The 21,103-nt window shown below is 44.0% G+C and overlaps 2 protein-coding genes across 6 annotated transcripts in view; one reads left to right on the plus strand and one right to left on the minus strand.

Annotated features, from left to right (window-relative positions):
- The window catches only part of PGAM1 (phosphoglycerate mutase 1), a 30,029-nt gene extending 21,340 nt beyond the window's left edge, over positions 1–8,689 (minus strand). The window contains exons 1-2 of one of the 3 annotated variants that reach the window (XM_030202879.1): positions 8,598–8,689; positions 3,372–3,564 (exon numbers count right to left, since the gene is read on the minus strand). In XM_030202879.1, the coding sequence (XP_030058739.1) occupies positions 3,372–3,510 (139 nt within the window). In that variant the 5' untranslated portion in view covers positions 3,511–3,564; positions 8,598–8,689. Of the gene's footprint in view, positions 1–3,371; positions 3,565–7,505; positions 7,654–8,534 lie in introns of those variants that run through there. The other 2 variants (XM_030202880.1, XM_030202878.1) reach the window with 2 other exon arrangements.
- The window catches only part of EXOSC1 (exosome component 1), a 50,228-nt gene continuing 36,869 nt past the window's right edge, over positions 7,745–21,103 (plus strand). Inside the window, exons 1-2 of one of the 3 annotated variants that reach the window (XM_030202882.1) lie at positions 7,745–7,798; positions 15,468–15,583. In XM_030202882.1, coding sequence (XP_030058742.1) covers positions 7,762–7,798; positions 15,468–15,583 — 153 coding nt within the window. In that variant the 5' untranslated portion in view covers positions 7,745–7,761. Of the gene's footprint in view, positions 7,799–8,771; positions 8,877–9,059; positions 9,161–15,467; positions 15,584–21,103 lie in introns of those variants that run through there. The other 2 variants (XM_030202883.1, XM_030202881.1) reach the window with 2 other exon arrangements.

A 21,103-nucleotide genomic window follows, 5' to 3' on the forward strand; every position in this document is an offset into this window, starting at 1 on the left:
CGACGGGAAGGGGGGCCAGAGCCTAAGGCGAGGGGCACATTTTGGCCTGCCTCCCTCCCGACGCCACCTCTGCCGCCACCCCGTTGGAGTGTACCTTGGCTGGCGGGGGTCCCCAACCCCCGCCAGCCTCACATTGCCTGGCGCCCTGTCCTGTTTTCAGTGCCGTGCATGCTCGTTTTAATGAAATGAGCGTGCACGGCACTGAAAACAGGACAGGACACCAGGCAATGTAAGGCCAGTGTGGGACAAATGCCTTAGCTGGCGGGGGTTGGGGATCCCCGCCAGCCAAACCGGGGGCCCCGGAGCCAATTTGGGGGGCCTGTGGCCGCCCCATAGCTACGCCACTGGTAAAGACCACTGATGTCTGCCCGGCACCAGTCCTATCTCCCAACTGCTAGAGTTACCATCGAAGCCCGTAGAAGTCTGCCTGGCATTGGTCTTCCCAACCTCACTCCAGCTATGAGGTCATTTAAGTTTTGCTTTAACTGGTTTTCATCCTCTGTGTTTATCCCATGCATTTTTTAGTCTTTACAACCTCCCCAGGGAGGGCATACCAGGCACCTATCACCCTTTCTGTGAAAAAGTATTTCCTGACATTGCTCCCACCCTGCAACCTTAACTTATGACCTCTAGTTCTACCACTTCCCCATCTCTGAAAAAGATTAACTTGCATATTAATACTTTTCAAATATCCAAAGGTCTGTATCATATCCCTTCCCACATCCCTCATTTTCTCTAGGGCAGTGGTTCTCAATCAGTGTATTGAGTGTTCCCAAGAGGTCTGAGGTGGGTCACAAAACGTTTGGCGTAGACAGCAAGCCCGTGTTTCCATTACAACCATCAGTGCCTGCAAGTTGGGAAGACCAGCTATCTTGAGCCTCAGGTTCTTGAAATCCCTGTAACTAGTCCTCCTATTTCTGCTTCCCCACTACCCCCAATAATAAATGCTGTCTCCAGCCCCAACTGAAAATATTCCAGGCATGCTGTCCACAGCTTCTGTTTGCTATATAGTTTATGAGTAGCATATTTGCAGGTTTTTGTCTTACTTCATAGTATCTGGCAGTGGAGGCGTTTTGCTGTTACTGAGGTGACACTAGAATATGAATATATTTTTGTTTTGTTGTGTGGCAAGTGAGAATTCTGGGACTGATGTGTTGGACACAGCTTTTTGATATGGGATAGGCAAATTCATTCTAAACTTACAGTTAAACAATAAAATAATTAGAGGTTCTTTATTTTAGTGTCTGGTGTCACATACATGAACATTGTCTGGTAAGTGTGTCACAATAGAAAAAAGGTTGAGAACCACTGCTCTAGGGCAGGGGTAGGCAACTCCGGTCCTCGAGAGCCGCAGGCAGGTCAGGTTTTCAGGATATCCACAATGAATATGCAGGAGATAGATTTGCAAGCACTGCCTCCTTGGTATGCAGATCTAGGATATCCTGAAAACCTGACCTGCCTGCGGCTCTCGAGGACTGGAATTGCCTACCTCTGCTCTAGGGTATACATATTTAGGCCTTCAAGTATCTTTCCATACATTTTTTGGCACAAGCCCCATATTATTTTTTGTTTCTTTCCTCTGAACCACATCAAGTCTTTTGATGTCCTTAAAAACTGAATACAATACTCCAAATGGGGCCTCACCAATGACTTGTACTGGGGCAATAAAACCTTTTTTCTACTGGATATGCCTCTCTTTATACAGCCTAGCATCCTTCTGGCTTCAGCCACTGCTTGTCACATTTGCTTAAGATCCTCCAAAACTATCACTCCATGGTCCCTCTCTTGGTCTGTGCTCATCAGCCTCTCACCCCCTAGCAAATACAACTCTCAGGTTTCTACACCTTATGTGCATCACTCTACATTTCCTTACATTACATTTTAACTGCCAAACATTAGACCATACTTTCTAATCTTTTTTAGATCATGTATGTTGTCCACTTCCTCTGGGGTGTCCACTATGTTGCAAGTTTTCCTGTTGTTTGCAAAAAAAAAGGCAAACTTTCCCTTCTGATCCTTCAGCAATGTCACTCAAAAATATACTGAATAGATCTGGTGCCAATACCAATCTTTGGAGAACTCCGCTACTTAACCTCTCTTTCCTCCAAGTGAATTCATTCACTACCTCTAACTTCTGTCAATCAGTTTCTAATCCAGTTCACCACTTTGGGTCCTAACTTCGGTCCCTTCAAATTGTTCACAAGCCTCCTAGGAGGGAACCACATCAAAGGCTTGCTGAAGTCCAAATAGACCATATATAGCGCATGCTGTCAACCAGTTTTCTGGTCACCCAGTCAAAAATCAGATTCGCCCGACACTATATTTATATATACATGTGCACACACTCCTTACAGACTGAATACTCTTCCACTGTTAGACTTCTTAAAAATACAGCATTCTACCTAAAACATTAATTGCTTAGGACCCATGCTCTTTCCTAATGGCTCCCCAAACCCTCTCCTGAGGGCCCCTAGTCTTTTCAGGATCTCACTATAAGAATGCATGAGACCAGTCTGCATGAACTTTCATTTTATCCAAACTTGTCTTATGCCTATTTCTCAAAGGTCTTAAAACCCCACTTAGCTAAGTATACCCTGAATAGGTTTGGGAACTACCCTCCTCCTTTCCTGCTAGGTGGTCATTTCTTAGCTTCTTTCTCGTCTTGAGTATACTCCTTTCACCCCAAACACTGTAATGTACACCCTTTAACAGCCCAGCCTCTGCAATTCCTGCTAAATCAAGGAAGATCTTCCCTTGGTATCTCCAAGTAGGTCATGCACCAAACCCTAATCACTATCATCTCTCCCTACCATAAGGTTCCTTTACATAGCCTTCATTGCCTGCTGGAGACCCGGAACCTCTATCCTTAACACAGTAACAAGTGACAGCTAAAGACCAGCATGGTCCATCCAGTCTGCCCAGAAAGATGGCAAGGGTTGTACTTATTGCTGTGTGCAGGTAACCCCCCCCCCCCTCTTATTTAAGAAAAAAAGTGTGAGTCATTTATGTTTTACTTCGAGTGGAATTACTCTACTCTTTTATTCCACTCTCTTACCACATAGTTATCCTCTGCATTTATCCCACACCTTTTTGAATTGTCACCGTTTTTGTCCCCACCACCTCTGTGAACCAGTATTCTAGGCATCCACCACTTCCACCCCACAGCAGCATGGAGTTGATAACGCTATCATCCATAGCAGAACTCAAACCAAGAAAACGTTGCTATGCAGAAAGGGAGGAGGCAACTACTATACTGGGGAAAAAGTCAGGAGGGGCTCATTAACAACTTCCCCTCCCTCCAGTAAGATTCCAGCCTTGATGGATTCCTAAAGACCCTCAAGCGTCTTTACTTCTGCCCCCAAGTCTGGTACCTCTTAGGGCCTGTCCCCCTCTTTCTGCCTCATGCTTCCCTGTAGTGCTCAGATCTGCATCAAACCAGCCGCAGAATCGGTTTTCCTGGTTCCAGGTGCTCTCGCCATGCCGAATCAGAACTAGTTTATAGGCAGCCATGGTTGTGCTATGTGGTCTCTCCACAGATCTCACAGTGGACCAGGGTTGTCAGATCTGAAATAAAAGTTAAGATAATTTTGATGTTACAAGATGAGATTTACAAATAACACCCCCCACCCCAGGTCCGCAGAGAGACAAAAGCAGACCCAGGACAAACTCTTAGAAGGCCCCGCCACACCAAATGCAGGGGCGTAACCAGAAGCACATTGCGAGGGGGGGGGACGACTCTGGGGCAGCTCATTCCTTTTTGCTCTCTTCCCGACTCTATTTCCTCCCCCCATTAAAACTGTTATTTTTGCTGACATGCCCAAGCCCCACGAACTGAGCATGTGCGGGGGAGGGGGGGAACGACTTGGGAGCAGCACAACTCTATTCCCTACCCTCATTAACACTGTTACCTTTGCTGGTGGGAATGCCTAAGCCCCGCCAGCCAAATACTCCGTGGTGTAAGGAAGATGGCAGCATGCTTTCTAACCACTGAGCATGCCTGAGTGCCAGCATCAACTGCTAGAAATCATGCTGCCTACTTCCTTAAGCCAGGGGAGGTTCTGCTTCAAAGCTATTTGGCTGGAAGGGCTTGGGTATCCCTGCTAGCCATTCAAGGTACTGCAGTTGGGCGGGCCCAGGCCATGCCTCTGGGTCAGCCAGCCCCCCCCCCCCCCCACTTTACAAAAATGCACGTTTGAAACTTCTAGTGAAATAGATAGTGATTTAACAAGTCTAGATTTGTACTGCAACCTAAATGTATGCTTTTAGTTATTCCGATTATTATTCCTTGGTGTGGGGTCATGGTATTCTGGGGGGCTAAAACAAGAGAGTAGTGTGATCAACAAGACTCTTCCACAAATCCAAGGAGAAGTGATGGAGAAGTATGGTCTTTATTCAGTATTAGAGTTGGACTCACCGCAGCACCGTGTTTCAGCAAAGTGCCTGCCTCAGGAGTCTGTGTGTAGTAGAAGCTAAAAAAAAGCGGCTGTAAGTGGATGAAAATGGCCAGGATCAAGTCTTGAAAAAGAATAGTGATGCCGAGATAGTGTAAATCTCCGAGATGAGTGACCAGTTCATGTTAAAATCTTTTGAAATGAAAGAAGAAATGTAAAGCGATGCTCCAGTTTTGAAGCTAAGTGCTTTTTTTTGAACATTTGAAATTTGAACTTGATTTTTATAAAATATAAGAGAAAAATTTGTTAAAATTAAAAGTAAAACTAAAATGGATCAAATGAGGAATACCTACCCACCACAAAAGTGCCTGGCTCACGTTATTAGCCTGTGTGATGGTGATAGGAAAATCTGAAGTATCCTAAAAAAATGCAAGTAATACCTTTTGATGAATATAAAAGCATGGTTGAAGTATATTGAGAGTTGGGTAATGTTTTGTGAGACAATTAGAGCCACATCAGCGACACAGAGGAAAAGGACTCTGGAACAGTTGGTAATTCTAAGGCACCGAACCGAAATCCGCTTGGCCAGCAAATAGGAAGTCTTGTTGATCACACGACTCCCTTGTTTTACCACTGTTCTGTTCATAGTGGGTCTCATTTCTCCACCATGGAGGTTGATCCCTGTCATGGTATTCTGGGCCAGGGTGAAACAGCCACAACACTAGATGGGCCTGCTCCACACGTGTGGTTATAACAAATATATTTTAAAGTTTATCAAAATAACATTTTTCAGAAGAAGATGTGCTCTTTTAAATTGTAACTTGCTCAGTTTTAAACATGGCTCACTTTTCTCACCTCTTACTTTTCCATTCTTCTCTGCCCTCTTTTAAGCCTTACTTTCTCATATTTTCCTTCCCTCCAGTCTGAGGGCAAGATGCATCAACCAAACGTAAAAGAATCTAAAACGTAAAAGTGCTTACCAAATTTGAAAAAACGAAGAATGCACTAAAATCACACCTCAGAAATGTTCGGTACGGTATTCAAAAGTCGGATGCATGAAAGTTTCGCTAATCTGGTGCAATCCCCCGTAGCGGAGTAGGAAACACATGCGCACAGAAAGCACACGTTATCGGCATTAATCCACAATGTAAAAAAAAAAAAAAAAAGGATCGGGAGGGGGCAAAGGCGCTCATCAGGAGCGTCCTTTATAGACAGCCTTGCCCCCCCCCCTCCCGCCCGAGGTCGCCGCTGCTCCCTGCTTCCCAAAAATCAAAACTTTAAGCTGCCCCGGCCCCCCTCTCTTCCTCTCTTCTCCCCAGCTCCGCCGCCCACCCTGAGGTTGTCACCGCCACTCCCCCCTCCACCGGGCCCCCCTCTGTCTTACCGGGCCCGCGCAGCGCCTCTCACCTCTGTATGACGGCACTGCATGGGCAAGAACAGCTGATGCCTGTTCGTGGAATCTTCGGGCGTCCCTTCTTTCCTCTCACAGAGGTGAGAGGCGCTGCGCAGCCCTGGTAAGACAGAGGGGGGCCCGGTGGAGGGGGTTGCGGCGGCGGCGACGACCTCAGGGGGGCAGCGGGGGTGGGGCACGGGGGCAGAGGATGGCTGGGGAGATAGAGAAAGGAAGAGAGGAATGGAGGGGGGCCGGGGCTGCTAAAATTTTGATTTTTCATGCAGGGGGAAGCGGGGAGCAGCGGGGATCTCAGGCGGGGGGGGGGGGGGGGGCAAGGCCAACCATACAGGACGCTCCTGACGAGCGCCTTTGCCCCCTCCCAATCCTTTTATTTTAATGCAGGGGGTGCAGGGAGCAGCGGCGACCTCAGGCGTCAATAAAAGGACGCTCCAGTCGCGCGTTTTTGCCCCTTCGCGATTCGTTTTGTTTTTACATTTAACTTTTTAGCCGGGCAGCCCCAACGAGAGGTACAACCTCTCGTTAAATTTTCCGGCAATTTCCACCGTTAAGGCAATCGGAAAAGGTTAGTGCATTTCATTACAATAGGGTTTCTGCACAATTTGCTCATCTGCATTCCGTTTTGGCTAGCTGCTACCGCCGTCGGAAAATGGCCTTTAGTGCATGCCACGGTTTAAAACTTGTTCATTAAAGGCTCGTTAAAGCCTCGTTAAGTTTAGTGCATCTGGCCCAGATTCAGCAACTGCAAACTTTCATCACCTCTTATTCGGTTGCAACAATGGCTCTTTCACCAGGTCCTATCGACCCCGCGGATCTAAACTGTACGGCCTTAATAAATTTGTGTGGCCGGCCGAACCAGCCCCCACAATGATGGTACTCCACGTCTGTGCCGGGTACGCAATTCCTAGCATTTCAGTGAATCAGAGTGCAGCTGGATTGTTTTCAAAGGCAAGCAGAAGTCGGGCTACTTGGGTTTCGGGAGCGCTAATCCGAGCACAAATGCACTTTAAAGGAAGGGAAGGAGAAATCGGGTTGCGGGAGCGCTAAGTTGCTGCCCGGAGCGCTCCCATCAGGCACGCATTCCTGGCCAGGTCACGCGCCAACTTTCAGACGCGAAGTATTTTATTTGGGGAAAGTGGTCACTGGAAGCTGGAGCTGCCGGCACAAAAGACAGATCCCGTTACTTAAGGCCGTGCGGTTTAGATCCGCAGGAGCCATGTTTTACCCGTACCGCAGCAGGTACAGTACAAACTGCTGAGTTATCTCCTTTTCGCCTAGCTTTCTGATAGGCCAACACACGTTCTTGCTGTGCTGCGAGAGGCAGCTTTGACGGCTTATCCATGTGCACTTTACAGTCCTGGTCTACGACATTTGACAAACTGAAAATCATAAGTAAAAAAAAAAATGCATCTGAAAATCCATTTACTAAAATAAGACCTGACATTGGGTTTGATGTTGTGAACCACAGACTCTTGACCCGAGATTAGCATGCAGGCCGCTTCACCGTGCTATCCTGATCCTGAGTCTCCACTTTCACACAAGAAACGCTAGCCACTATAAAAGGCAATAGAAAACCCCATCCAGCCGGTAAGCTCTGCTCCTTCAACCCCTACTTGAAGCAGGAAGACTCTGCTCACTGGCTGTACTGTAGAATGAAACAGAAGACAACCTATGCAATATCAAACTGCACTCTGCCAACCTACCTGAAGGGAGAACCCTGCGGACCGGGAGCACTGCAGTTAAGAGCAGAAAGAAAGAAATGGAAAGGAGGAGAATGAGGTGAGCCCCAGGGCAGGAAATGAAGAGCGCAAGCGCAACTCCACTGCTACTGTGCGATTCAAGGAGGTTGGGTTTATTGGGTCCTGCAAGGACCTAGGTAGGAGACAAGGGCAAGAAAGCAAGCCCCGCCTCCGCTCTGTCTTGTCTCCCAGCCGCACTGCAGGAGACGGGGGCGGAGAAATGCTTAGGCCCAAACTACCAGAAGTGGAGCTTGAAGGTGGTCGGGCTAGATTGAAGTTCAGATCTGACAGATTTTGGTTGCCACTGTGGTATAATATTAAGCGTGAACCACGGAGTAAAACAATTATACACTATTTTTTATTCTGTTGTTTGTGTATCGTATGATTAGTCTGATTATCGATGGCTTGGCAGTGCTGCGCTGCCTTCCGCCCGGGTACTTTCGTAGTAGCCGCAGCTGAAGGTCACATCGCCCTTCCCTATTCTCTTATGTCAGGCAAAAGTTTATTCCAGTATAGAGGAGGCCCGCCTGGTCCCTAAATGTGCAGTGATGTATAACTTCCGTTCCGATTGAAATTGCTGCAGGGTTTGAGGAGATATGAGAAATAAACACAGACGTAAAGGAAGAGATCTGCGTCAGGGCAGACTTTTGGAGTCGAAGACCTGCGCTGCGGCTGCCGCTAAGCAGCGCCCCTGCCCTTCCGTTCCACCCCTCTACCCCCCTAGTTTAGGTCGGTTTATGACAGTGGTTCTCGCACGCCTGTCAGGTTTCGATACAATGACTAGGAACAGGTTTGCATTTAATGGATCATTTATTGCAGCTTGAGATGCACTGGTTTATGGTATTACATGCGAGTGCTGCCAGTGCCAACTGAAAGAAAACGCACATTACACTGCAGGAACATTCAGGCAGCTGCGTTTCGAATTCAGCGTACCAGAATACCTGCATCTAAATATTGCAAACGAATCCCTAGCTAGCGAGGACTGATGCTTACTTGCTCTCACCACTCGCTGCCAGATCATTAGTGACAACGAAGTCCTGTTGAGAACTAACTCACCGGACAACCAATCAAGCTCTCAGGCAACAGGCAAACCAGAGCCTCGGTCTCGCTCTAATCTCCTTGAGGTAAAGTAATAGTCGTCCGCCTCTAGATCTAGTCTCAGAGCCAGGGGTTAGATAATGATTGCCGCCTCGTTTTGCTCAAGTCAAGTGACACATAGACGCGCGCCGCGGTAGGTCGTCGCCACTTTATGTCGTTGACCAATAGGAGTTGCGCTTGCTGGTGGGTGGGGTCTGAAGTGGGTGAAGATGGCGCCTTTGAAATATTGTGTTCCTGGTGAGTTCGGGTAGTATGAATCTTTCTTTCCTGGTACTAGAGTGATGAGCACGAGAGACTGACTTACCTCGTTTTTGTTTTCTTCTTCCTCTCAAGATGCTCCATGTTGGGGTTTAGTTACCAAAAGAAAGTTTGGATCGCGATGGGGGTTTAGGAATTCTTTCTAGCTGCGGCCTTGGACCCAGTGAAGGCTAGTTTAAATGAGGCAGAATCCCGTTTGTGTTGACTAATAAACTATATGAAAGTCCTAAAATGGGGTTCTGAACACAGCATCTGGTTTAAAAGTAAGCCGTTATGTGTTGTGAGCCTTGTATTGGGGAAGTTTTAGCTGTCCTGTACCTGGTCTCTCTGGTCATGTGCTTCGCCCTTAGATGAACTTTCAGTGGTTATTACTTTTTGCGGTTAGTGCTGCTGGGTTAACTTAAAAGCTTGACGTGGCTTCGCACTGTTTGTCTCTTTAGATATATCAATAGAAATCAAACAAAATAAAACATGGAAAAGAAAATAAGATGATACCTTTTTTTATTGGACATAACTTAATACATTTCTTGATTAGCTTTCGAAGGTCGCCCTTCTTCCTCAGATCAGAAATAAGCAAATGTGCTAGCTGACAGTGTATATAAGTGAAAACATTCAAGCATTACTATGACAGTCTGACAGGGTGGGAGGATGGGGGTGGGTAGGAGGTATGCATGGGGACATCAAAGCATATCATTGATATTCTAACAGGATGGGTGTGGATAGGTGAGGGGAGGGTGATCAACAGAGACATACAGCTTTATGGTTTATAATGGGCTAGGAACCCCAGATCCTTGTTAAGTCCTTTCTGTTGGGTGTTAAAATATTCAGTCATTCTGACTTCAAAGGTTCTTGTATGGTTTTAAAGTTACCTTTCAGGATTCTCACTGTGAAGTCACTGGTACAGTGTCCTGGTCCTGTAAAATGTTGACCAACAGGCTTGGGAACCCTACTGGCACCAGTATTGTTCATGTGATGTCTATGTAAATTGAATCTTGTCTTAAGCATCTGGCCTGTTTCTCCAATATAGCATCCTTCGTTACATTTTTTACACTGAATGATATATACCACATTGGAAGATGAGCAAGTGAAAGATCCCTTTATGTTGAATATCTTTCCTTTGTGGATGACTTTGGGGTCCTGTGAAATGTTTTGGCATAGTTTGCAACTGGATAAATTACAGGGAAGTGTGCCCTTCTGTTCCTTTTCAGTGATGGAAGTTTACTTCTGATTAGCTTGTGTTTTAAGTTGGGTGGCTGTCGGAAGGCCAGTACTGGTGGGGATGGGAATATCTCTTTCAGTAATTCATCCTCCTGGAGTATAGGTTGTAGATCTCTTATGATTTTCCTCAGTTTTTCCAGCTCTGGATTGTATGTCATTACAAGGGGGATTCTGTCTGTGGATTTTTTCTCCTTGTACTGTAGCAGATTCTCCCTTCAACTCACAACTACTTCCGCTTTAACAATGATATCTATCTGCAAATAATGGGCACTGCGATGGGCACCAGGACAGCACCCCAATATGCCAAACTTTTTATGGCTGAGCTGGAAGAGACATTTCTGAATACACATTAGACCAAACCTCTAAAATACTACCGGTACATCAATGACATTTTTATGATTTGGACGGAGGATGAAGAAACTCTGAAACAATTTTATTCTGCCTTCAATACATACCATCCTACAATCAGATTCAAAATTGACTACTCCCCAGAAAAAGTCAATTTTTTGGACACCACGGTCTCAATCAGTGATGGCTGTATACAAACATCTATATACAAGAAACCCACAGACAGATGCAGCTACCTCCACAACTCCAGCTTCCATCCTTCACATACAAAAAGATCCATCATTTACAGCCAAGCCACAAGATACCACCGTATCTGCTCTGACCCAGGGAACAGAGACAGACACCTTAAAAGCCTGACTGCATCCTTCAAACAGAAAGGCTACAACCCCAAAATAATCTCCAAGAATATTGCCTCCTCCCTCAAAACACCCAGGGAGAATCTGCTACAGTACAAGGAGAAAAAATCCACAGACAGAATCCCCCTTGTAGTGACATACAATCCAGAGCTGGAAAAACTGAGGAAAATCATAAGAGATCTACAACCTATACTCCAGGAGGATGAATTACTGAAAGAGATATTCCCATTCCCACCAGTATTGGCCTTCCGACAGCCACCCAACTTAAAACACAAGCTAATCAGAAGTAAACTTCCATCACAGACTGAAAAGGAACAGAAGGGCACACTTCCCTGTAATTTATCCAGTTGCAAACTATGCCAAAATATTTCACAGGACCCCAAAGTCATCCACAAATGAAAGATATTCAACATAAAGGGATCTTTCACTTGCTCATCTTCCAATGTGGTATATATCATTCAGTGTAAAAAATGTAACGAAGGATGCTATATTGGAGAAACAGGCCAGATGCTTAAGACAAGATTCAATTTACATAGACATCACATGAACAATACTGGTGCCAGTAGGGTTCCCACGCCTGTTGGTCAACATTTTACAGGACCAGGACACTGTACCAGTGACTTCACAGTGAGAATCCTGAAAGGTAACTTTAAAACCATACAAGAACATAAGACCTTTGAAGTCAGAATGATTGAATATTTTAACACCCAACAGAAAGGACTTAACAAGGATCTGGGGTTCCTAGCCCATTATAAACCATAAAGCTGTATGTCTCTGTTGATCACCCTCCCCTCACCTATCCACACCCATCCTGTTAGAATATCAATGATATGCTTTGATGTCCCCATGCATACCTCCTACCCACCCCCATCCTCCCACCCTGTCAGACTGTCATAGTAATGCTTGAATGTTTTCACTTATATACACTGTCAGCTAGCACATTTGCTTATTTCTGATCTGAGGAAGAAGGGCGACCTTCGAAAGCTAATCAAGAAATGTATTAAGTTATGTCCAATAAAAAAGGTATCATCTTATTTTCTTTTCCATGTTTTATTTTGTTTGATTTCTATTGATAACCTTAAGAGTGGACTAACACAGCTACCACACTCCTCTCTTTAGATAGTAAGCTTGATAAAACCCCCAAAAAACAGGGATTTCCTGTTATGTGTGTTCACAAAGCACTGTGAGGGTATGATGGCTGTATAAATTGGATTGGATTTATTGTCTTGATATACCGCTCATTACATAAGTGTTTTTTTAATTGCAAAATGCTTTAAAAATCTACAATACCAAACCTGTAGCATACAAATTAAATTAAAAAAAAATGACCACAGTTCTTAGCAAAGAAATTCCAAGCAAGAACTCAGTGATCAGTGTAACAGGCAACACCTAATAAAACTTGGCATCGAAAAGCCAGATTTTCAAAACTTTTTGAAACCCAAGATAGCTGGTCATATTACCAACAGTAACAGGAAGTGAATTCTACAGTTGAGGTCTCACATGACTTCTACTAGAAAGAGAAGGGGTCTTTTACCAAAGCTTATCTTGAGGTATCTGCAGCAGGGCCCATTTCAATAACATGGGCCCTGTTGCAGATAACCTCAGAGAAGTTTTAGTAAAAGACCCCCATTTCAACTTTATCACTTGAAATGAAGGAAGCTGTAGTAAACTGCTGTGATGAATGAAGAAAAAAATTGTTAATCACGCTGAACCAGAATATCAGAAAGATACTTCAGAGAATGCAAAAAAAAAAAAAAAAGTTTTCAAAACAAGACATAACATTTTTAAAACAAGTCTAGCTGAAATGGGCAAATCCTTTAGGATCAGTGTTATTTGGTCAGTTCTCCCCCCCAACTACTAGATGTGCAGCTGCATTTTCTACAAGTTGTAATCTTTGACTAATCAAAGTCAAACCCCTGGTTTAAGGAATTTAAAATAATCAATTCTACTTGTAATGAATGCATAAACTAGATTGATCAAATTAGACCAAGTCAGCTTAAGCTGTTCAAGTTGCCTTGGTTGAAAATAATAAATCTTATCAAATTAATTTGCTTGTCAAATTTTAAAGCATTATCACAATGAAAATCCACTGTTTGACATTATGTGAAGGAACTGAACCACTTATTGAAGGAAGAACAGTCAAAGGTTTGTCTTTATGAGTAAGCCACATAGCAGCAGACTTATCAATGTTTAGATTCATGATCCATCAACTATTTTTTCTATGAAAACAAGTTTACAGTTAAGATTAAGCATAGTCTGTACCTGATCACCCTTCATAAAAACAATAATTTGAATACTGTTTACAAAAAAATGAAATTTGAAACCCTAATTTTCACACGAGCAGAAGGAGTAAAGTATAAATAAAAAAAAAAAAAAGGGAGATAACAATGAACCCTGGGGTACACCTTTCTTCAAATGCTTTCAAGCTGATAACTCAGAATTCCAGCAGACCATTTGTGATTGATTGGAAAAGTAAGATTCAAACCAATTTAACACCGTACATTGACTACCAATTTTACTCAAGGTGGCAAGCAGCTTAGATTGAGAAACAGTATTAAACACTGCACTAAGATTTGTAGTGCTGCGTTTACAACTATTCTCAGGAAGAATAAAGTCAGACAGAGACCAAAAGACAGGAAAAGGAAGGTTTTATTATTCAGTACAACAGGAGCTGGTATCTGTAGCAAACATTAGTAATCTCACAAAGCCTAACATCAGTTACTTCGGTAGTTGTAAAAGAATCAGCCTGAAGTTACTCAGAGAAAAGGGAAGAGAGAAAGGAAAGTTTGTTCCTCACCAGGACATATCACTGATTCTAAGCTTTGGCAGTTCTACAGAGTATGATACATAGAAACTATCATATGAAGGACACAAAGCTGAGAGAAATAAACAAAAGAAAGAATGAAAGATACTTAGCTGCGACGACCAAGTCCCCACCCATAGTCACGGGTGGGGGGGGGGGGGGGGAAGCACCCCCCCCCCCCCCCGGGGAATATGCCCTACCTACCAGAAGGATATATTCCAGCGTTTCCTAGATCTGCAGTCACTTATAGACCTCCCATCACAGAGCACCACCACTTAAATTACCCAATGAAGAATCCTGCACATACACAGGGCTCCACCCATGTGTCTGGTCATTACCACATGTTTTACCTACAGTTATTCTTATCAGTGTTGCCAGATTAAACCAGTTGAAACCCGCCCAAAATTTCACACCCTGCCCCCGCCCCTGCTGTCATCAACCCCGCCCTGCTGTCATCAGCTCCACCCCTGCTGTCATCAACCCCGCCTCTGCCATCACTAACCACGCCCCCATGAGGCGAAAAACGGCGGGGGGAAAAACCCCGCCCGGCCAAGTAAAAGCCGCCCAAAAAACCGCAACCCGCAGCAGGTCGTGGAAAGCCGCCCAATTGGGCGGGAAAACACCCATCTGGCAACCTTATATGTCCAGCTAAAACTGGTTTGTATTAGTTTGCAGATAAAATGGGGGGGGGGGGGGGCGACAGCTGCTCAAAAGCGCATGGTTGGGGATAAGGTATCTTTCAAAGATATCACCAAAACAGGGAAGATAGGGTATCCTGATAGTGAGGTTGCAAAAGAGACCATAGTATATCAGGTGTCCTTAAATAAAAATCAGACAAAAGATTGCAAATTAATACTGTCAAGTAGTGATCATGATGTAAATAGGAACAACAAACGTAGTTTGAAATGTCTATATGCGAATGCCAGGAGCCTAAGAAATAAGATGGGAGAGTTAGAATATATTGCACTAAATGAAAAATTAGATATAAAAGGCATTAGACCTGGTGCAAGGAGGCTAACCAGTGGGACACTCATATGGGGGTACAAATTATATTGTAGTGATAGGGTGGATCGAATTGGTGGAGGGGTAGCGTTGTATATTAACGAGAGCCTTGAATCAAATAGATTGAAAATTCTGCAGGAAACAAAACACGTCTTGGAATTCCATGTGTAAAGGGGAAAAGGCTAGTGATAGGATTGTACTACCGTCCGCCTGGCCAGGATGAACAGACGGATGCAGAAATGTTAAAGGAAATTAGGGACGCAAACAAACTGGGCAACACAATAATAATGGGTGATTTCAATTACCCTGATATTGACTGGGTAAATGTAACATCAGGGCACACTAGGGAGGTAAAATTCCTTGATGAAATCAAGGACTGCTTTATGGAGCAGCTGGTACAGGAGCCGACGAGAGAAGGAAAAATTCTAGACCTAGTCCTTAGTGAGTGCATGATCTGGTGCGGGAGGTAATGGTGCTGGGGCTGCTTGATAACAGTGATCATAATATGATCAAGATTTGACTGTCATGTAAAAATCTGAGCAAAATATATGGTATAAAAAACATAAATGGTAAGAACAGATTGACAAAGTGTTTTTCATAGGATTGAAAAGACTGAAGCAGATTACAGGGGGTAAAGAAGGGAAGGGCTGGGGGTGAGGGAAGGAAAGAAAGGGGCAGATGCTGCACATGGATGCCGGATGTATCATAGTTCTGTTGCAGATTTATCAGTAAAATAATCCCAGTAACTTCAATGGGAAAAACACGAGAGCAAAATCATGACCTGTTCATTTCTGTTCTATGCATTTTGGAGGAGACTTAATTTAAATCTATTTTTTTTTCTAGGAGAAAGGCTATGTAGCACTGAAGAGTGTTCTGCTGGTAGTGGGACCTATTGTAAGCATGGCTATGTCTTTGCTTCACTTTCGGGATATCTGGTTAGGAAAAGTGAAAATGGAATGGTAAGGTGACAGCTCAGAAATTTTGTGTTAATAAAATATGGCATTTAGTGCAGATAATGACTTGATTTTCTATAACAAGAGGGGAAAACATGCATAACATGGCTCATGGAATTCTTTCTAGTGCCTCTGCATGTGAATGTATGTGTGTGTGGGGTGTGCACGTTTGTGTGTCTGTGCAAGGAGATGAGTGGGGGGAAGGAGGCAATTTGAAAAGTGCAGTTCCCTAATCACAATGTTATAGTATGTATACTGTATACTGTAGCTGCTGGAACTGCTTTTCACATCATAAGTATTGCCATACTGGGACAGACCGAAGATCCATCAAGTCCAGCATCCTGCATCCAACAGTAGCCAATCCAGGTTTCAAGTACCTGGCAAGATCCCAAAACAGTACAATGCATTTTATAATGCTTATCCTAGAAATAAGCAGTGGATTTTCCCCCCAGTCCATTTTAATAGTGGCTTATGGACTTTTCTTTTAGGAAGCTAGCCAAACCTTTTTTTTAACCCCGCTAAGCTAACTGCTTTTACTACACAATCTAGCAATGAATTCCAGAGTTCAATTACACATTGCATGAAGAAATATTTTCTCTGATTCGTTTTAAATTTACTACTTTGTAGCTTCATTGCGTGCTCCCTAGTCCTAGTATTTTAGGAAAGAGTAAACAGATTCACATCTGCCTGTTCCATTCCACTCATCATTTTATAGATCTCTATCATATATCCCCTCAGTCGTCTCCTCTCCAAGCCCTAGCCGCTTCAACCTTTCCCCATCCCTTTTATCATTTTCGTCACCCTTCTCTGTACCTTTTCTAATTCCACTAATCTTTTTTGAGATGCAGTGACCAGACTTATTTGAGGTGCGGTCACACCATGGAGCGATACAAAGGCATTATAATATTCTCATTTTTGTTTTCCATTCCTTTCCTAGTAATACCTAACATTCTATTTGCTTTCTTAGCCGCCACTGCCACATACTGAGCAAAGGGTTTCAACGTATCATCAACTATGACACCTAGATACATTTCCTGGTCGGTGACTCCTAATGTGGAACCTTGCATCATGTAGCTATAGTTTGGGTTCCTCTTTCCCACATGCATCACTTTGTGCTTGCCCACATTAAACACCATCTGCCATTTAGATGCCCAGTCTCGTAAGGTCCTCTTGTAATTTTTCACAATCCTCTTGCGATTTAACAACTTTGAATAACTTTGTGTTGTCAGAAAATTTAATTGCCTCACTAGTTGCTCCTATCTCTAGACCATTTATAAGTATATTAAAAAGCAGCAGTCCCAGCACAGACCCCTGGAGAACCCCACTGTCTACCCTTCTCCATTGAGAATACTGACCATTTAACCCTACTCTCTGTTTTCTATCTTTTAACCAGTTTTTAATCCACAATAGAACACTACCTCCTATCCCATGACTCTCCTATTTCCTCTGGAGTCTTTCATGAGGTACTTTGTCAAATGCCTTTTGAAAATCCAGATTAACAATAGCAGCCAGCTCACTTTCATCCACATGTTTGTTCACCCCTTCAAAGAAATGTTATAGACAGGTGAGGCAAGATTTCCCTTCACTAAATCCATGTTGGCTTTTTGTCTCATTAATCCATGCTTTTGAATATACTCTGTAATTTTTTTATTTGTAATAGTCTCTAACATTTTGCCCCACACCGACGTCGGGCTCACCAGTCTATAATGTCCCGGATCATCTCTGGAACCTTTTTTAAAAATCGGCGTTACATTGGCCACCCTTCAGTCTTCCGGTACCCTGTTGATTTTGAAAGATAAATTACATATTACTAACAATAGTTCTGCAAGCCCATTTTTCAATTCTATCAGTACTCTGGGATGAATACCATCCGGTCCAGGTGATTTGCTACTCTTCAGTTTGTCAAATTGAGCCATTACATCTTCCACTTTTATAGAGCTTTCATTCAGTTTCTCTGACTCGTCAGCTTTGAATTTTTTTTCTGGCACCGGTATCACTCCCAGATCTTCCTCGGTGAAGACTGAGGCAAAGAATTAGTTTAATCGCTCCGCTATGGCTTTGTCTTCCCTGAGTGCCCCTTTTACCCATCGGTCATCTTGCGGTCCAACTGATTTTTTTTGCCAGCTTCTTGCTTTAATGTACCTAAAAAAAAGTTTTACTATGTGTTTTTGCCTCCAATGCAATCTTTTTTTCAAAGTCCCTCTTTGCCTTGCTTCTCAGTGCTTTGCATTTTACTTGCCATTCCTTTATGCTGTTGTTATTTTCAGTTGGATCCTTCTTCCATTTTATAAACGATTTTCTTTTAGCTCTAGTAGCTTCCTTCACCTCACTTTTTAAGCATGCTGACTGTCATTTGGGCTTCCTTCCTCCTTTTTTAATATGCGGAATATATTTGGCCTGGGCTTTCAGGATGGTATTTTTGAACAGCATCCACACCTGATGTAAGTTTTTTTTTTTTTTTTACCTTCACAGCTGCTCCTTTAAGTTTTTTTTTTTTCGTTGTTCTCATTTTATCATAGTCTCCTTTTTGAAAGTTAAATGCTAATGTATTGGATTTCCTGTGTGTACTTAACTCTAAAGCCGATATCAGATCTGATCATCATATGATCACTGTTATCTAGCGGCCTCAGCACCATTACCTCCTGCACTAGATCATGCGCTCCTCTAAGGACTACATAAATACATAAGTATTGCCATACTGGGACAGACCAAAGGTCCATCAAGCCTAGCATCCTGTTTATTTATTTTATTTTAGTTACATTTGAACCCCGCGCTTTCCCACTCATGGCAGGCTCAATGCGGCAGGCAATGGAGGGTTAAGTGACCTGCCCAGAGTCACAAGGAGCTGCCTGTGCCGGGAATCGAACTCAGTTCCTCGGTTCCCCAGGACCAAAGTCCACCACCCTAACCACTAGGCCACTGTTTCCAACAGTGGCCAATCCATGTCACAAGTACCTGACAAGATACCCCCAAAAGTACAAAATATTTTATTCTGCTTATCCCAGAAATATTTTCCCCAAGTCCAATTTAATCATTTTGTTACATTTGTACCCTGCGCTTTCCCACTCATGGCAGGCTCAATGCGGCTTACATGGGGCAATGGAGGGTTAAGTGACTTGCCCAGAATCTCAAGGAGCTGCCTGTGCCTGAAGTGGGAATCGAACTCAGTTCCTCAGTTCCCCTGGACCAAAGTCCACCACCCTAACCACTAGGCTACTCCTCCACTAAAAGTCTTTGGACTTTTTCTTTAGGAAGCCGTCTAAACCTTATTTAAACTCTGCTAAGCTATCTGCCTTTACCACATTTTCTGGCAGTAAATTCCAGAGTTGAATTACACGTTGAGTGAAGAAAAGGTTTGTAGCTTCATTGCATGTCCCCTAGTCCAGTGGCGTTCCTAGGGGGGCGGGCACCCCCCCCCCCCGATGCAGCGCGGACCCCCCCCCCCCCCCCGGCGAAAGAACCCCCCCCCCGGGTGCACGCCGCTGTGGGGGGGTGCCGCAGCGTGAGCCTGCTCAGAGTTGGCTGACTTCGCGCGTTCGCTGCAGCCTGCAGCTCCCTCTGACCCGGAACAGGAAGTAACCTGTTCCAGGGCAGAGAGGGAGCTGCAGGCTGCAGTGAACGCGTGAAGTCAGCCAACTCTGAGTAGGCGTGTGCCGCGGCACGCCGGCACCCCCCCAGCGGCGTGCACCCGGGGCGGACCGCCCCCACCACCCCCCCCCCCCCCCCCCCTTGGTACGCCACTGCACTAGTCCTAGTATTTTTGGAAAGTGTAAACAGACACTTCACGTCTACCCATTCCACTCCACTCATTATTTTATAGACCTCTATCATATCTCCCCTCGGCCGTCTTTTCTCCAAGCTGAAGAGCCCCAGCCACTTTAGCCTTTCCTCATAGGGACTAGGTCTCAAATTTTTCCTCCTCTTGTTGGGTCCTGTACCAGCTGCTCAATAAAACAGTCCTTGATTTCGTCAAGGAATTTTGCCTCCCTAGCATGATGCCCTGATGTTACATTTAGCCTCCGTAATTTCTGATAACATTTCTACATCTGTCTGTTTATCCTAGCCAGGTGGATGGTAGTACACTCCTATCACTATCCTTTTCCCCTTTACATGTGGAATTTCAATTGATTCAAGGCCATCTTTAACATACAATGCTACCCCTCCATCAATTTGATCCTCCCTATCACTACGATATAGTTTGTACCCTGGTATGACAGTGTCCTACTGGTTATCCTCCTTCCACCAGGTCTCAGAGATGCCTATTATATCTCATTTTTCATTTAGTGCAATATAGTCTAACACTCCCATCTTATTTTTTAGACTTCTGGCATTCACATATAGAATTTCAAACTATGTTTGTTGTACCTATTTACAGCTTGCTCAGAAGTTGACCGTGTTAATTTGCAATCTTTTGTCTGTTTTTTGTTTTAAAGACACCTGGTCTACTAAGGTCTCTATTGCAACCTCACTATCAGGATACCCTATCTTCCCTGTTTTGGTGATATCTTTAAAAGATACCTTGTTATGACTGTCGGCCTTCCCCCAGGTTCTATTTTATATATTTTGGAGTGAGTTAGTTTATTTTTCATCTCCCACCAGATGCAGAAGTTTCTCTTTTACAGCTCGGGAGCTTTCTTCAGATCATTCCTACCTTCCTGTGACTAGAACTGCCTTCCAGTCCTCCAGTCCCCACTTCCTTCCCATTTGACTGTATTCTACCTACAGTGTCTGCTGCTAGTTACAATAAAAGCGGGGGCGGGAGGGGGGAGGGTTAAGGAGCTGCAGATAGAGGTTTTAAACTCAGAAATATATCTAGACATAATCCCATCCTTTTACAAAGTAGTGATCACCACTTACGGAACTATGTAAGCCACATTGAGCCTGCAAATAGGTGGGAAAATGTGGGATACAAATGTTATAAATAAATTTAATACAAATCAGAAAACATTTTTTCTTCACTCAACTTATAATTAAACTCTGGAAATCATTGCTAGAGAATGTGGTAAAGGCAGTTAGCTTAATGGGGTTTAAAAAAGGCCTGGACGGCTTCCTAAAGGAAAAGTCCATAGACCATTATTAAATTGACTTGGAGAAAATCCACTGCTTATTTCTGGGATAAGCAGCATAAAATGTATTGAACTTTTTCGGGATCTTGCCAGGTATTTGTGACCTGGATTGGCCACTGTTGGAAACAGGATGCTGAGCTTGATGGGCCTTTGGTCTGTCCCAGTGAGGCAGTACTTATGTACCTTCTGAACATTAATATAAATGTTGCTGACCTCTGAGAAAGCGCCAGACAGTTGGCAATCGTAACCTTCTGAGTCCTGAGCACATATCATGACCCCCCCTCCTTCCCCCCAAGTATGTGCAAAGTGTGCCAATTAGGCCCTGTAAGAAAACTGTGATTCTTGAATTTTCACAGTAGAAGTCACAAGAAAAACAGTGAAATAGAGGGAAATATTAATATTCCCTGTGTTTGCATCTATGGGGTCTGCTTGTGTATATCTCTGTTCTGTATGTATATGG

Source organism: Microcaecilia unicolor, chromosome 5 (genome assembly GCF_901765095.1).
Source record: "Microcaecilia unicolor chromosome 5, aMicUni1.1, whole genome shotgun sequence".
Lineage (NCBI taxonomy): Eukaryota > Metazoa > Chordata > Amphibia > Gymnophiona > Siphonopidae > Microcaecilia > Microcaecilia unicolor.